We start from the raw sequence: 16,631 nt of genomic DNA, 5'->3' as shown, positions 1-16,631 counted from the left end.
TGAAAAATGCCCCGTATTGAAGCAGTTAAAGACTAACTCCACTTTTGTCGAGAAACAAGCCTTCCCCTTTGAGTGATCTACGTACATTGCAGGGATTTAAAAAACAAAAAAAACAAACAAACTTTGTTGCAGCTTTCTACCATTTATTATTCTGAATAAACAGCTGTTTGTTTCCATGTGCCAAGTAAATGGGAGTGATTTTATAAATTAATTATCAGCTGCTGCACCTGCAGGGTTCTATCGAGGAAAGTGGCGGGGTTTGCATTCCTTTCGATGCGATTTCCCTTTGTGGAGTATCTCACCAAAAATGACATTTTTTGTTGCAGGGGATGCCCAAAATCTGACTTGTATCTTAGTGCAGACTTCTGGGAAGATCAGTGAGTCAATCGCACAAGCAGGAAATGACATTTCTGTATACCATCTGTGTACAGAGCGCCTCCGGGTGGGCATATTGCATTTTACAGAAAATGACAGGAGCTTCAAATTGAAAAGGAGAGGGCATTATTAATTACAATATGACTTGTGTAGCAATTGAATGTTATATCAAACCCTTGGTGTCGGCTGCGCACGCAATAATGCGGCCTCTGGGGGGTGGGGGGATGCAGCCAGGTCCTTGGTGCTGAGGGGGTCCCATATTTGCATGAATTGCGGTCAACATAGCTTGTTGAGAGCGCACACCCTGCATGCTTCCGTCACAGTTACCAGCGCTTAACCGAAAGCTCCCAATCGGGAGTTTGGGGGATCACATGACTGCCGTGACAGCCAATCTCAGCGGTCATGTGGTCTTAAGCCTCGCCTCCCTAAACCAGGAGGCACCGGCACGAAGAGGTAAATGTTTGCTATTTTCTTCCCATAAAAGTGCAGATCTTTATAAACAGGATATGATATGGAGGATTTGATGCAGCACTCCCCCGACTGGTTCTTCCTTGGAAATTAACTTTTATGTTTTGTATCCGACTATAAATACATTATTGCACATCCTTCCCCCGAAATATGTATTTAATCATTTTTGGCTTAAAATCCAGAAAACCGCTTATTCATTTTTATCAACTTCAGCTAATCTTTGGTCCAATTCAGCTTAGTATGATTCCAGTAATTCTTTTTTTTTTCCACTCGTCCTCTTTTTATCTTGTATATTTTGCATTCCATCTGCTTTTTAGATTTTGTTTTACGATATTCGTTTTTATTTGATAGCAGCCGTTATAGGAATTCATATTTTTAAAGTGAATAAAAAAAAAAGGAAAAAAAAACAAAATTTAAAATTAGCTCCATTTGTCAACAGCCTAGAGATTTTTGTCTTTACTAGGGTTGCACCGATAAACCTGTTTTTCCAAGGACTCGCCAATACCGATACTAATTTTTTAATGTCATGTGACAGTGGCACCAATATGTAGCACTGATAGGTGGCACTGATGATGCGTGGACTGTGTCAGTAGTTTTATTATTCTTATTTTTTTACAATTTTCTTTTTTTACAAACTGTTTTTATTATTTTTTACAATTTATATATTTTTTTATTTTTATATTTTACATGCACAACTTTTTTGGGGAGGGGGGGCGACAGTATCCGTGTTTTTATTTTTTTCAGGTCAGCTTTAATTTAAGCTTAAAGTACAAGATAGCTAGTAATACAATACAATCTAATTTGGTAACATTAAATATAGATATTTTTTAAGTGTTAAAACTGACAACTATCCTTCTCACCCAGGCCTTTCCTTGGCTCCGTGGGTGGCAGGTATGGACTGAAGTCTTTAACAGCCATGTGTTTTTTTTCAATGTCCACTAACCCTTATGTACCCTTGTTTACCTCCAACAAACAATTGTCCGCCTTAGGGCTCCAGCGTGGCAATTCATAGAAGTAGAATGTCCAGAAAGACTGAAAGCAGTTCTGTGCAATTCAAAAGGTGCTCATAATAATAGCCGTGCTGAAGACCCCCTAATGCAGGGATCTGCAATTAGTGGACCACCAGCTGTTGCAAAACTACAAGTCCCATCATGCCTCTGCCTCTGGGTGTCATGCTTCTGGCTGTCAGGGTCTTGCTATGCCTCATGGGACTTGTAGTTCTGCAACAGCTGGCGGTCCGCTAATTGCATATCCCTGCCCTAATGTGTTCCCAGTTGTTGCATAAAGCATAGATACTTGTAAATCAGTGTTTTTTTGTTTGTTTTTTCACAATTTTACTTTTGAGTATTTATTGCAATTTTTCCTTTTTCCTGTTGGGCGGGGGGGGCTTTGGTGAGATATCACCAACCCCCAATCCCCCCCGGCATCTCCCTTTGAGACAGTTAAAGGGACTGAAGAAGAAGGAAACATATAATTTGTTCCTACTAAGTAAAACAGTCTGTCTCCGCTCCTAGTCAACCCCATCCCCACACAGTTAGAACACACTGAGGGAACACATCCTTAACCCCTTGATGGCCCCCCCTAGTGTTTAACCCCTTCCCTGCCAGCAACATTTACACAGTAATCAATGCATTTTTATAGCACTGATCGCTATATAGATGTCAATGGTCCCAAAAAAGTGTTAAAAGTGTCCGATCTGTCCATCGCAATACCACAAAAAAAATAAATAAACGCATATCATCACCATTACTAGTAAAAAAAAAAAAAAAAAAAAAAAAAAAAAAAAAATCGATATAATAATAAAAATGCCATCAATCTTGCCCATAGTTTGTAGATGCTATAACTTTTGTTAACACCAATCAATAGACGCTTATTGTAGAAGAATATATATTGGCCTAAACTGATAAAGACTTTTTTTTTGGGGGGGGGGGGGGGGGGGGATATTTATTATAGCAAAAAAGTAAAAAATATATATATTTTTTTCAAATTTGTCGCTTTTTTTTTTTTTTTTGTCTATAGCGCAAAAAATAAAAACCTCAGAAGGTGACCAAATACCACCAAAAGAATTTGTGCGAAAATTTTTTAAAAAGGACGCAAATTTGGTTTGGGTACAGCATTGCACGACCGCGCCTTGTCAGTTAAAGCGACGCAGTGCCAAATTGTAAAAGGTGCTCTGGTCAGGAAGGGGGTAAAATCTTCCGGGGCTGAAGAGGATAAAACAAACAGAAAATCAAAAACACACACAGGATGATGTGAGCCACACTTCATTAAAAGGGTTGTAAACCCTCAGGGATTTTCACCTTAATGCATACAGTGGGGATCGAAAGTTTGGGCACCCCAGGTAAAAATGTGTATTAATGTGCATAACGAAGCCAAGGAAAGATGGAAAAATCTCCAAATGGCATCAAATTACAGATTAGACATTCTTATAATATGTCAAAAAAAAGTTAGATTTTATTTTCATCATTTACACTTTCAAAATTACAGAAAACAAAAAAAAAAATGGCGTCTGCAAAAGTTTGGGCACCCTGCAGAGTTAATATCTTGTACTGCCCCCTTTGGCAAGTATCACAGCTTGTAAACGCTTTTTGTAGCCAGCCAAGAGTCTTTCAATTCTTGTTTGAGGTATCTTTGCCCATTCTTCCTTACAAAAGTGTTCCAGTTCTTTGAGATTTCTGGCTGTCTGTCACGCACTGCTCTTTTAAGGTTTATCCATAGATTTTCAATAATGTTGAGGTCAGGAGATTGTGAAGGCCATGGCAAAACCTTCCGTTTACGCCTCTTGATGTAATCCCCCGTGGATTTTGAGGTGCGTTTAGGATCATTATCCATTTGTAGAAGCCATCCTCTAACTTCAGCTTTTTCACAGATGGCATCAAGTTACCATCCAAAATTTGCTGAAATTTTATTGAATCCATTTTTCCTTCTACTCATGAAATGTTCCCTGTGCCACTGGCTACAATACAACCCCAAAGCATGATTGATCCACCCCCATGCTTAACAGTTGGTCAGAGGTTATTTTCATTAAATTCTTTGCCCTTTCTTCTCCAAACGTACCTTTGCTCATTCCTGCCAAAAAGTTCTATTTTAGGCTGGGTTCACACTGGAGCGATGCGGGAACACAGCAAATCCGCGGCGTTTTCCCGCATCGCATGCCTCCTGCCGGCAGTTCACACTGCCCTATGCGGACTGCTGGGAGTGCCAGTGAAATCTTAATGACACCCCCAGATCAGTTCGCATATCGCAGTGCGATCTGCAAACTCGGACAGGAATTGGATCGCATGGTGTGAACACCCATGCGATCCGATTCTGCTGCGGACCAAAAAAAGGGTCCTGTGCGAGTTTGCGGCGGGTGCGATGCGATTTCAGCCATACTATCTGTATGGCTGAACTCGCATCGCACAGAGATCGGATGTGATTTGCACTGCAGTGCGGTGCGAATCACATCCGGGTCTGCCAGCCGCAGCGGTGTGAACCCAGCCTTAACCTCATCGGTCCACAGAACTTGTTTCCAAAATGCCTCAGGCTTGTCTATATGTTCATTTGCAAAGTTCAAACGCTGATTTTTGTGGTGAGGACGTAGAAGAGGTTTTCTTCTGATGACTCTTCCATGAAGACCATATTTGTACAAGTATCTCTTTATAGTAGAATAGTGTACCACAACTCCAGTGTCTGCCAGATCTTTCTGGAGGGATCGTGCAGTCAAACTGGGTTTTGAATTGCTTTTCTCACAATCATGCGAGCTGTTCTGTCTGATATTTTTCTTGGTCTTCCAGATCTTGCTTTAACTTCCACTGTTCCCGATGACTGCCATTTCTTAATTACATTCCGAACAGAGGATATTGACATGTGAAAACACTTTGCTATCTTCTTATAGCCTTCTCCAGCTTTGTGAGGGTCAACTATTTTCAGTTTCAGTTTTCTAGACGACTGCTTAGAAGAACCCATGGTGCGGATTGTTGGGGCAAGGTCAGATGAGTCTGGCCATTTCAAATCTTTGAGATTAACATCACCTGGTTTTCCCAGACGATGATTGAGAACAATCCATGGCACTGGCAGGTCTCAGCTTTGCAAAAGGGGCAATGCATGCTATAAATTCTGCAGGGTGCCCAAACTTTTGCAGACGCCATTTTTTTGTTTTCTGTAATTTTGAAAGTGTAACTGATGGAAATAAAATCTAACTTTTTTTGACATATTATAAGAATGTCTAATCTGTAATTTGATGCCATTTGGAGATTTTTCCATCTTTCCTTGGCTTCGTTATGCACATTAATACACATTTTTACCTGGGGTGCCCAAACTTTCGATCCCCACTGTATGCATTAAAAAGGTGAAAAACTTCCTGTAATGCAGCAGCCCTCCCTTTTACTTGCCTGAACCCGGTCTTTCCCACGACGGGGATGAGCACACAGGTCCAGCCGCTGTCTCGGGTCCCAATTGGCTACACTGATAGCAGTGCAGCCATTGGCTCCCCGCTGCTGCCAATCAAATCCAATAACACAGGAGTCAGGGGCGGGGCCAAGTCCTGCTGTCTGTGTCAATAGATGCAGCAGGCAGGACACGGGAGCGCAGCCGCACAAGTGCCCCAGAGGGAGAGCGGCTCTTCAGCGGGGCACTCCGAGGAAAAGGGAGGAGCCAGGAGTGCCGCTGAGGAACCCTAGAAGAGGAGGATCTGGGCCACTTTGTGCAAAACCAACTGCACAGAGGAGGTAAGCATAACATGTTTTTTGTTTTTATATAAAACAAACCTTTAGACATCCTTTAAAAAGCTTAAAAAAAAAAAAGCATCAAATACGCATCAGAAAAGCGCGTTGAAGCGGCAGGCGCTTTAATGTGTGTTAAAGTTGAAGTGTAAATGAGCCCTAAGAATCACTTAAACTTCAGCTTTACACAAATTTCTTCTCACCATTATTTCATAAAGAAGTCGTGCCGTCCCCTCCTACACCGCTCAGTACTAAGTCATCGGGGGCACAGCTGAGACCGCCGGAGCGACTTACCTTATCAGCTTGTCTCATGTAACAGTACAGTATCCCTCTCATGCATTTGATTGCAGAATGCTCCAGTTCATGCGTCCGCCCTTTGTCATCGTCAATGCGTCTGTTATGGGAGAGACAAAGCAGAGGAAGAAGCTGTGAGTCAGATGGAACATGAAGGACAAAAACACACACACAGACCTTCCGTGATCACTGCAAATCCTGCTTATGGCCACACAAATCACCAAACACCACTAAAGTGAACCTGTTGCATATAAAAAAAAAGTTTCTTTATAATATTATTCTCTGGGGTTGATTTACTAAAACTGGAGAGTGCAAAATCTGGTGCAGCTCTGCATGGCAGCCAATCAGCTTCCAACTCCAGCTTCTTCAATTAAAGTGTTAGTAAACCCCCAAAAAAAAAAAAAAAAAAAAAAATCAGATCCTGGTCCCTTAGACCCCCAAAAATCTACCCAGTGAGGAGGGAGACAGCGCCAAGAGCCGCTGCTCTCATGCACATTGCTGGATCGGGCTCAGGTAAGAATAAGGGGGTGCTAGGTGGGTATCTTGCAGCAGAGAAGAAGATTTTTACCTTAAGACCCCTTTCACACTGAGGCCGCTGTTGTGTCTCCAAATATGAAAGCCCCGAGGGGGTAAAGGTGCCCCACTAGCGGCCAAATTGGCGGTAAAGTGCCGCTAAGCATATCAGCGTTTTACCACCAATGCCGCCCCAGTGTGAAAGGGGCCTTAAAGTTTAAATTTCAAAAAATAGAAGTTAAACCAAAAGCATATAAAAGTACAACCCCCACATAAAAAAAATAAAATAAAAAAAAATAAAAAAAAACAAAAAAACATTTGAGCAACACCCACATATACGCACGTACGAACGCAAATGTATGTGTCAGGGCGCCTGCACATTAAAAATGCAGATTGCGATACACGTTACATACCGTCGTGCACACTGGAGTGGGGGCAATATTTCTAGCACCCGACGTCCTCCGTAAAACTAATCTGGTCCGTATGGGACTTTTAATGTGTCACCTATGGAAAATATAGGGTGGTTATCGACATTTCACGGGCGCACGCAAATGTTGGGTATCTATTTACGCATTTATCTATTTTGTGCCCTGGTCCAAATCCTTTGGTGGAGGGGGGGATTATGGTGTGGGGGTTGTTTTTCAGGGGTTGGGTTTGGCCCTTTAGTTCCAGTGAAGGGAACTCTTAAGGGGTCAACATACCAAGACATTTCGAACAATTTCATGCTCCCAACTTTGTGGGAACAGTTGGGGACGGCCCCTTCCTGTTCCAGCATGACTGTGTACCAGTGCACAAAGCAAGGTCCATAAAGACGTGGATGAGTGAGTTTTGGGGTGGAGGAACTTGACGGCCTGCGCAGAGTCCTGACCTCAACCCGACAGAACACCTTTGTGATGAATCAGTGTGGAGACTGCGAGCCAGGCCTTCTCCTCCAACATCAGTGCCTGACCTCACAAATGTGCTTCTTGAAGAAGACAGTTGAAGCTGTTATAGCTGCAAAGGGACGGGCCAACTCAATATTGAACCCGACAGACTAAGACGCCATTAAAGTTCATGTGTGTATAAAGGCAGACGTCCCAATACTTTTGGAAATATAGTGTATGTATTTATTCGTTATCAAGAGGCATTGTGAGCAGTCAATATTTTAAATTTAGCCAGCTGTGTCAGTCAGCGACAAACGCATGAAGAGCCAACGGCCCCGACATGAAAAAGGAACATTTGCATTATCGCTGCGAATACGGCGCACTGACATTTGTTAGTTGGTTATCAGAGGCAGAGATCTCCTGCGCAGACCTGGATGAAAATAAAATATTCCGTATTTCAATGAATTCTAATTAGCTCTTGTAGTGTGGATGCAGAAAAGAGAAATTCTCGCAGCCAGAGGATTTGTGGCGGGGAAGAGTGATTATAATCTCAACGTATTATACTGTCTGTCAATATGCTGTAAATTATTCAGTGGTACAAGACGCCCTTCTCCTCCCGCCGCGGCAGAGACAGCGCACCTGCAGGTGTTCGTGAGCGCGCCGCACCCATCTTCCTCCCGCAGGCGCTGCTTCTTCTCCGCTACTGCATTATAGGGACGCACAGCTGAAGACCAGGGCTTCTTAACCCCTTCTTACCGGGCACTTTCACCCCCTTCCTGCCCAAGTCAGTTTTCCAGCGCCGTCACACTTTCGATGACAATTGCGCGTCCTGCAACAACTGTACGCATTTTTATCACTTTCCTCCCACAAATAGAGCTTTCTTTTGCTGGGATTTAATCACTGCTGGGGGTTTTTATTTTTTACTAAACAAAAAAAAAAAAAAAAAATGGATGGAAACATTTTGAAATAATAAAAACAAAAAATGTTTTTGCAAACAGGCAATTTTTCTCCTTCACTGATGGGCACCAATTAGCAGTACTGATGGGCACTGATGAGGTGGCATTGGTGAGGCTGTAATGATTTGCACTGATAGGCGGCACTGATGGTTGACACTGATGATGAAATGATGGGCAGTACTGATGGGTACCAATTAGCTGTACTGATTGGCACCAATTAGTAGTACTGATGGGCAATGACGAGGTGGCACTGGTGGTGGTAATGATGGGTACTGATGGGTGCCAATGATTAGCAGCACGAGTGGGCAATAATTAGCAGTACTGATGGGCACTGATGAGGTGGCATTGGTGAGGTTGTAATGATTTGCACTGATAGGCGGCACTGATGGTTGACACGGATGATGAAATGATGGGCAGTACTGATGGGCACCAATTAGCTGTACTGATGGGCATTGAGGAGGTAGCACTGGTGAGGTGGTACAGATTTGCACTGATGGTTGACACTGATAATGAGGAACTGATGGGCAGTACCGGTGGGCATTGAGGAGGTGGCACTGGCGGTGGTAATGATGGGTGGCAATAATTAGCAGCACGAGTGGGCAATAATTAGCAGTACTGATGGGCACTGATGAGGTGGCACCGGTGAGGTTGTAATGATTTGCACTGATAGGCAGCCCCGATAGTTGACACTGATGAGGAACTGATGGGCAGTACTGATGGGCATTGATGGGTGGCACACCGATTAGCAGCACAGGTGGCACTAATCAGCAGTACTGAGGGGCACTGATAGGTGGCACTGGTGGGCACGGATTAGTGGCAATGCTGTAACAGAAGCCAGTCACCAGATTTCTAAAAAGCTGTTGATCCTGCAAAAAATCCAGTGTCCTCATCTCTTCCTATAAGCTGAACCGGGAGCATAAAATCATGTTATCTTCTTTTGGAAACTATTAATCTCCCCATCCCCCGCCAAGAACAAAAAAAAAAAAAAAAAAAAAAAAAAAAAGACTCTGCTCATTCTTCCAGAGTTGTGTCCTGCTAATACAGGAGATGCGTTACAGGCCAGACCATCAGATAAAAGAGGGATAAAAGCCAAAGAAAACAAATGCAGCTGGCACATCTAATGATTGGTAAGTGACAGTATATCCGCGCCGTCCCTTCAGAGCTCTGTGCCACAGTTGTGACATCAATGCTGCGCGGCCAGATTGCCAGAGGACGCAAACTCAGAAAGAAGACCAGGTGAAGCTGGAAGCGCCTGTCAGGGTGGCGTTGGAGGGCTTTTGCTCTAAGGTAAGTATTTCATAATGAGCTAGTATGTGCTATGTGATGCATACCAGCACATTATGCCTTACTTTGCAGGGTTAAAAAATAAAAAATTAAATAAAAATGGTGTGGTTAAAGTGGAGTGCCATCCACAAATGGAACTTCTGCTCATTTGTCTGCCCCCCCCCCCCCCCCCCCCCCCTGTTGCCACATTTGGCACCTTACCCTATCCCCACGGCACATTATGTCATCAGCTCGGCTCCCTCCGCCTCGGGGCCAGTAGATGAGCACAGCGGAGCCTCGCGCATGTGCAGTAGGGAAACCTACTGGGTTCCCCTTACGGGGCAATGGCGGCAGCAGCACCCGACAGCTGATGGAAACATCAGCTGCGGTGCCGACATCACTGGACTCAGGGACAGGTAAGTGTCCTTTTATTAAACGTCAGCAGCTTCAGTATGTGTAGCTGGCTATTAATTATTGCAGGGGTGGGCGATCTCGGCGTAACATCATCTTTCACATTATACTACAAAAAATAAAATAAAAATTATGGCTAACTTTACTGGTTAATTTTTTTAATTCATTGAAGTGTATGTTTTGCTCAAAAAAAATGTGTTTGGAAGACCGCTGCGCAAATACCATGTGATATAAAATATTACAATGACCGCCATTTTATTCTCTAGGGCCTCTGCTAAAATATATATATATACACTGACTGAAGATCCTCCCTTTGATCTAAAAGAACCGAGTGATACAATGTTACTTCTTATCTCCCAGCACTGAGCAATGTTGAAAAACATTTGCTAGATATTTTCTTTTTTTTTTTTTTTTGACAGCTGTGAGTGAGCAGAGAACGACTCTGCACTCGTTTCTTGCACGAATCCTGGAAATGCCAGATTAAGATCGTGAGGGGGGTTGAATCGAGATCACAATTTTTTTTCAATGGAATATTCATGCAGCTCTAGTCACTACAACTTTAACACGTGCACGAAATCAGAAATTATAATATAATAACTATAAATAATAATAACAAATAATATAATAATAAAAAATATTCAATAATGTAATCAAAAACAATGAAATTTGCTCAGTTGCAGAATTGTCGTTGTCAATACTTTTAGTGTTCACCATCATTATCGCTCAATTCTGCAAGTGATTATAATTTATTATCGGGGTTTTCTAGCTGGTCTAAAAGCACTTTTGATTTAAATGGATATTATTTTGGTTGCTATGGACAATTTCCAGTTTTCTGGCAGAAAGAACAGTATTTATAATATAAAACTGCATGCAGGACACTGGACAACCCACTAGGGACAAAGGGGTTGTGTAATTTGATAGAGTACTGTAAAGATTACAGTATACTGTATCTCTACTGTGTTTACTTTTTGAATTTGTCACCGAACTCGGCACTGACAGATCGAGCGAGACATGGCGGTCTCGCAGATCACAGCGGGGAGACATCGCAGGATCCAGGGGACAAGGTAAGTAACCTCTACATGGATCCTGCGATACGATCCCGAGTCTGGCTCGGGGTTACCGCTTTTGGTACTGAAATCTCACCCCAAGGCAGACTCGGGAATACCGCCAGGGAGGCTACGGCTTTTAATCCAGGGTAGGCAACCTTTTGAGCACAGAGTGTTGCAAAAGGTTTTCAAAGAAATTGAGTGTGTCAATTTTATTACAAAAAAAAATAAAGAAGGTCATCAGAGCAGCAATGCCCTCCCCCTCTGCTGCCCATTCACTGAAGCCTTTGTAATATGTAAACTCATTCACAAATTACAAAGGCTTCAGTGAATGGGCATGAGTTTACATATAACAAAGGCTTCAGTGAATGGGCAGAAGGAGGGGGGTGGGCATAGAATTACCAGCAACTTTGCGCTTAAAGGAACTGAGACCACTGTCCTGTCAGATGTGAATAGGGATAAGTCGGCAGACACCTTGTTAGATTTAACTCATTGAATGCCTGCAGTTTTTACAAAGTAGCTGAATTCCTGTAATTCAGCTTTAAACTAATAAGACAGAGACATTTTCAAGTATTGCGCTGATAAACTACGTTTTGCTTTTTTGTTGCCCAGATATACATTTGCAGCAAACCAATCTGGTTCAGGATCTGCCCCAGTCTCTGTATGAATAATGAAGCTGCAGGATGCTGAAGTCACTCCTGTGCATTGCCCTCCGATAAGTATGTTCAGCAGGAGACTAAAACAAAATGTAAAAGATCAAAGCAGCCATCATTGGCTCAAGCTGCGGCCTCTACCCCCTCTGCACTCTACATAACTGCATTCAGTTAGTTTTTTATATCTGCCAGGGGTTCGAATACATTTCCCCAACATTAGATTCAATCTACCTCTGTATGGTAATCAGACCAACGATAAAATAATCAAGTATATTGGAAATTCGCCACAGACGACTACACCGAACGTCAAGAAGTGACAGCAAACCATTAGGAAATCCACAGCAGGCTAAAGAAGGTATTTATAAATGCAAGTAAGCAATTATTTATTCATTCGTGTCTCTTATCCACCAGCACGATATCATGGAAGTCACGCACCGGGTATGAAGGCTGAGAGATGAATACACTCCTGTCATTAGTCACAATAATAATCAATTACATGACGATAAAGCTGCACATAAAACTCATTCAGCTGATGGAAAGACAATTATCTAGGACATATATACAGTATAGTACATATAGTAAGAAGTGTTAAACCAGCTTCTCTCAACCTTTTACACTTGAGGAACCCCTGAAATAATTTCCGCGTCTTGGGAACCCCTTCTAAAACTAAAATTCATTGGTGATCGGTGAGAAGAACGTTCCTTACATTGGTGATCAGTGAGAAGAACGTTACTTACATTGGTGATCAGTGAGAAGAACGTTCCTTACATTGGTGATCAGTGAGAAGAACGTTCCTTACATTGGTGATCAGTGAGAAGAACGTTCCTTACATTGGTGATCAGTGAGAAGAACGTCCCTTACATTGGTGATCAGTGAGAAGAACGTCCCTTACATTGGTGATCAGTGAGAAGAATGTTCCTTACATTGGTGATCAGTGAGAAGAATGTTCCTTACATTGGTGATCAGTGAGAAGAACGTTCCTTACATTGGTGATCAGTGAGAAGAACGTTCCTTACATTGGTGATCAGTGAGAAGAACGTTCCTTACATTGGTGATCAGTGAGAAGAACGTCCCTTACATTGGTGATCAGTGAGAAGAACGTCCCTTACATTGTTGATCAGTGAGAAGAACGTTCCTTACATTGGTGATCGGTGAGAAGAACGTTCCTTACATTGGTGATCGGTGGGAAGAATGTTCCTTACATTGGTGATCAGTGAGAAGAATGTTCCTTACATTGGTGATCAGTGAGAAGAATGTTCCTTACATTGGTGATCAGTGAGAAGAATGTTCCTTACATTGGTGATCAGTGAGAAGAATGTTCCTTACATTGGTGATCAGTGAGAAGAATGTTCCTTACATTGGTGATCAGTGAGAAGAATGTTCCTTACATTGGTGATCAGTGAGAAGAATGTTCCTTACATTGGTGATCAGTGAGAAGAATGTTCCTTACATTGGTGATCAGTGAGAAGAATGTTCCTTACATTGGTGATCAGTGAGAAGAATGTTCCTTACATTGGTGATCAGTGAGAAGAATATTCCTTACATTGGTGATCAGTGAGAAGAATGTTCCTTACATTGGTAATCAGTGAGAAGAATGTTCCTTACATTGGTGATCAGTGGGAAGAATGCTCCTTACATTGGTGATCAGTGGGAAGAATGCTCCTTACATTGGTGATCAGTGAGAAGAATGTTCCTTACATTGGTAATCAGTGAGAAGAATGTTCCTTACATTGGTGATCAGTGAGAAGAATGTTCCTTACATTGGTGATCAGTGGGAAGAATGCTCCTTACATTGGTGATCAGTGGGAAGAATGCTCCTTACATTGGTGATCAGTGAGAAGAACGTTCCTTACATTGGTGATCAGTGAGAAGAACGTTCCTTACATTGGTGATCAGTGAGAAGAACGTTCCTTACATTGGTGATCAGTGAGAAGAACGTTCCTTACATTGGTGATCAGTGAGAAGAATGTCCCTTACATTGGTGATCAGTGAGAAGAATGTCCCTTACATTGGTGATCAGTGAGAAGAATGTCCCTTACATTGGTGATCAGTGGGAAGAACGTTCCTTACATTGGTGATCAGTGGGAAGAATGTTCCTTACATTGGTGATCAGTGAGAAGAATGTTCCTTACATTGGTGATCAGTGGGAAGAATGTTCCTTACATTGGTGATCAGTGAGAAGAATGTTCCTTACATTGGTGATCAGTGAGAAGAATGTTCCTTACATTGGTGATCAGTGGGAAGAATGTTCCTTACATTGGTGATCAGTGAGAAGAATGTTCCTTACATTGGTGATCAGTGAGAAGAATGTCCCTTACATTGGTGATCAGTGGGAAGAATGTTCCTTACATTGGTGATCAGTGAGAAGAATGTTCCTTACATTGGTGATCAGTGGGAAGAATGTTCCTTACATTGGTGATCAGTGGGAAGAATGTTCCTTACATTGGTGATCAGTGGGAAGAATGTTCCTTATATTGGTGATCAGCGGGAAGAATCTTCCTTACATTGGTGATCAGTGAGAAGAATGCCCCTTACATTGGTCTCATCACCAATGTTCATTGTTACATCATCACATTGTCCCTCAAGACTTCAGGACCTTATGATAACCCCCACCAATGGAAATTGTCCAGGTCACCAAGCAGTACAACTTGAAGAAAGAAGGCATGGGACTTGGCTTGCCTACCAACAAACCAGCTACCCTTCAACCTACCTATGGTAATATGTTGGTAGATTTATGTGGGATCTTATATTATTATTATATATATGTACACATACAGTACAAGACTGAAAAAGCCAGATTTCAGTTGACAATGGTTGAGTTGTCCGAGCCAACTCAATTTTAACATATCAAAGGGGACTTGTTGATGTTAATATGCAAGAATACAAATTAGGGATGTAGGCATTCCAGGACAAGTCAAAAGGGTGTTAAGGTGGTGCAGGCCACGTTGGTATCTGTTAATCTAATTACACATATCAAAAAGGAGACTTGTTGATCAAAAAGGGGAAGTGGCCAAACAAAATTTACTCCGCATATCAAAGGGGACAGATAGTGACTCCGGGCTATGTTAATATGCAAGAATGCAAATTATGACAGTTTACGGGTGGGGGTCATTGTCTGTCACTCTGAAAGACAGAAGCAGATCAAAGGCCTAATGGAAACGGCCAATCAAATTGCTCAGCCATTCAGTGTATAGGGAATATAACCTGGCGTTCAGTCTATTCACTCTCGGTGATTATGAAGGCACAGGTCTAGGAAACATGGGACTCTGAAGGCTAGTATTCCTTGTCATATTAATCTGTTGGGATTTTGTCATCTGTTAAAAGACTTTGTTCTGTGTCGGAAGTCAATAAAGTGCATCTCTCTGGAAGAATTGGCTTTCTTGCAGAAGAGTACTTACATTATTATAATAACTACTAATTATCTACCCACTATACTTTATCACTACACTACCTACCAACCAGCTACATCCACCTACCAACCAGCTACATCCACCTACCAACCAGCTACATCCACCTACCAACCAGCTACATCCACCTACCAACCAGCTACATCCACCTACCAACTAGCTACCCTTTCCTACCTACCTACCCATCCAGCTACCCCCACCATTCTTAGCAAACCGGGGGAAGACTCAAATAAATTCTTGTTGCTTTGAGTAAGCAGAACGGTTTTTGCACTACTCCATTAAGCTCTACGATATTTTTGATGTTCTTGCCCTTTAAAAGCAGAGCAAATACATAGATGATTTATTTAACCCGTTGGAAAGGTTGCTCGTTGCGCCTGCAGGCGGGCAGGAGCGCAGGGAAGGAGAGAACTCGCTGTCACGCCATCGCGATTCGCATTTAGAAGAATGAAACGAGCTGGGCCCACTTCACAGTCATATTGATGTACAGACGAGATATCTTGTTAGGAGCAGCTTAGCACGGAGAGAGACGAGGATCCTGCTCCGAATCTTAAACAACCCACAGATACGTCTCCGATATCTCCACCGTCACCCCGTATTATGCACACGTCACTTTGTGTTAAATGTACTTATTCTGCCATGAGCGCAAAGCACTGATCTCATTACAGGCCTAGCCAGGGAAGGTGCTGGAATAATGTAACAGGGTCAGCACAATGATAAATGCTTTATATTTTTTTTTTCCCCTCGAAAAGGAGCCAAAAATAGAGCCAGCCGCAGCACACCGGGCAGGAAAACACGAGAGATAAAATGTGCAAAAATGATGATTCTGGTAACGTGTCCCCGGACAGCTTTGCATGACAGAAGTTTGTGTATATATATATATATATATATATATATGCGCGTGCAACATAAAAAAGTGAGACCTGTTGTAATTGCTGCACATTTTCTGCTGGAAAGTCAACGTTTAATCTGCCAGATGAAGGAACTGGAGTCTCTTTCCATATTATTCAATACATGTGAAATAGGTCATCATAATGTACATATTGTTGGTGTGTGTAAAATCGATATTAAAGCCTCTTGTTTTGTTTTTTTGTTTTTTAACCTTAATGTATCTATGCATTAAGGGAAAAACCCTTTCTGCTGCAATATACCCCCCTAGCCCACCTTATTCTTACTTGAGCCCGATCCGATCCAGCAATGTGCACGAGAGCAGCGGCTCTTGTTGCTGTCTCCATCCTCACTGGATAGATTGTTAGCAGCAGCAGCCATTGGCTCCCGCTCCTGTCGATCAACTACAGTGACTAGGTAATAGGGGGCATCCACTGACGTAGACAGAGGAGCTCGGGAGCGAGCCCGCAAAAGCGGCCCCATGGGAATCTATTTCCTATTGTGGGCACCAGCAAGAGAGGAGGGGCCTGGAGTGCTGGCGGGAACCCAAAATGAGAAGGATCGGGGCTACGCTGTGCAATTCTATTGCACAAACCAGGTAAGGGATCCTCTTTGCTGCAGGAACCCCCCAGCCCCCCCCCCCCCCCCTGATTCTTACCCGAGCCCGACCCAGCAATGCGCATGAGAGCAGCGGCCGCTGTCTCCCTCCTCATTGGGTAGATTGTTAGCAGTGGCAGCCATTGGCTTCTGCGTCTGCTAATCAACTCCAGTGATGAGGGAAGGGGCTTCCACTG

The 16,631-nt window shown here is 42.8% G+C and overlaps 1 protein-coding gene across 3 annotated transcripts in view; it reads right to left on the bottom strand.

Moving 5' to 3' along the window:
- Positions 1–16,631, bottom strand: part of PHKB (phosphorylase kinase regulatory subunit beta) — a 339,917-nt gene that overhangs the window by 250,613 nt on the left and 72,673 nt on the right. For all 3 annotated transcript variants that reach the window (XM_077451660.1, XM_077451651.1, XM_077451669.1), the window contains one exon: positions 5,841–5,940. In XM_077451660.1, coding sequence (XP_077307786.1) covers positions 5,841–5,940 — 100 coding nt within the window. The remainder of the gene's footprint in view (positions 1–5,840; positions 5,941–16,631) is intronic.

This window comes from Lithobates pipiens, unplaced genomic scaffold, assembly GCF_037356315.1.
Source record: "Lithobates pipiens isolate NorthernLeopardFrog02 unplaced genomic scaffold, aLitPip1_a1.2 Scaffold_10, whole genome shotgun sequence".
Lineage (NCBI taxonomy): Eukaryota > Metazoa > Chordata > Amphibia > Anura > Ranidae > Lithobates > Lithobates pipiens.
Note: the sequence above shows the minus strand (reverse complement) of the source record. Positions and strands in the feature narration are given on the sequence as shown.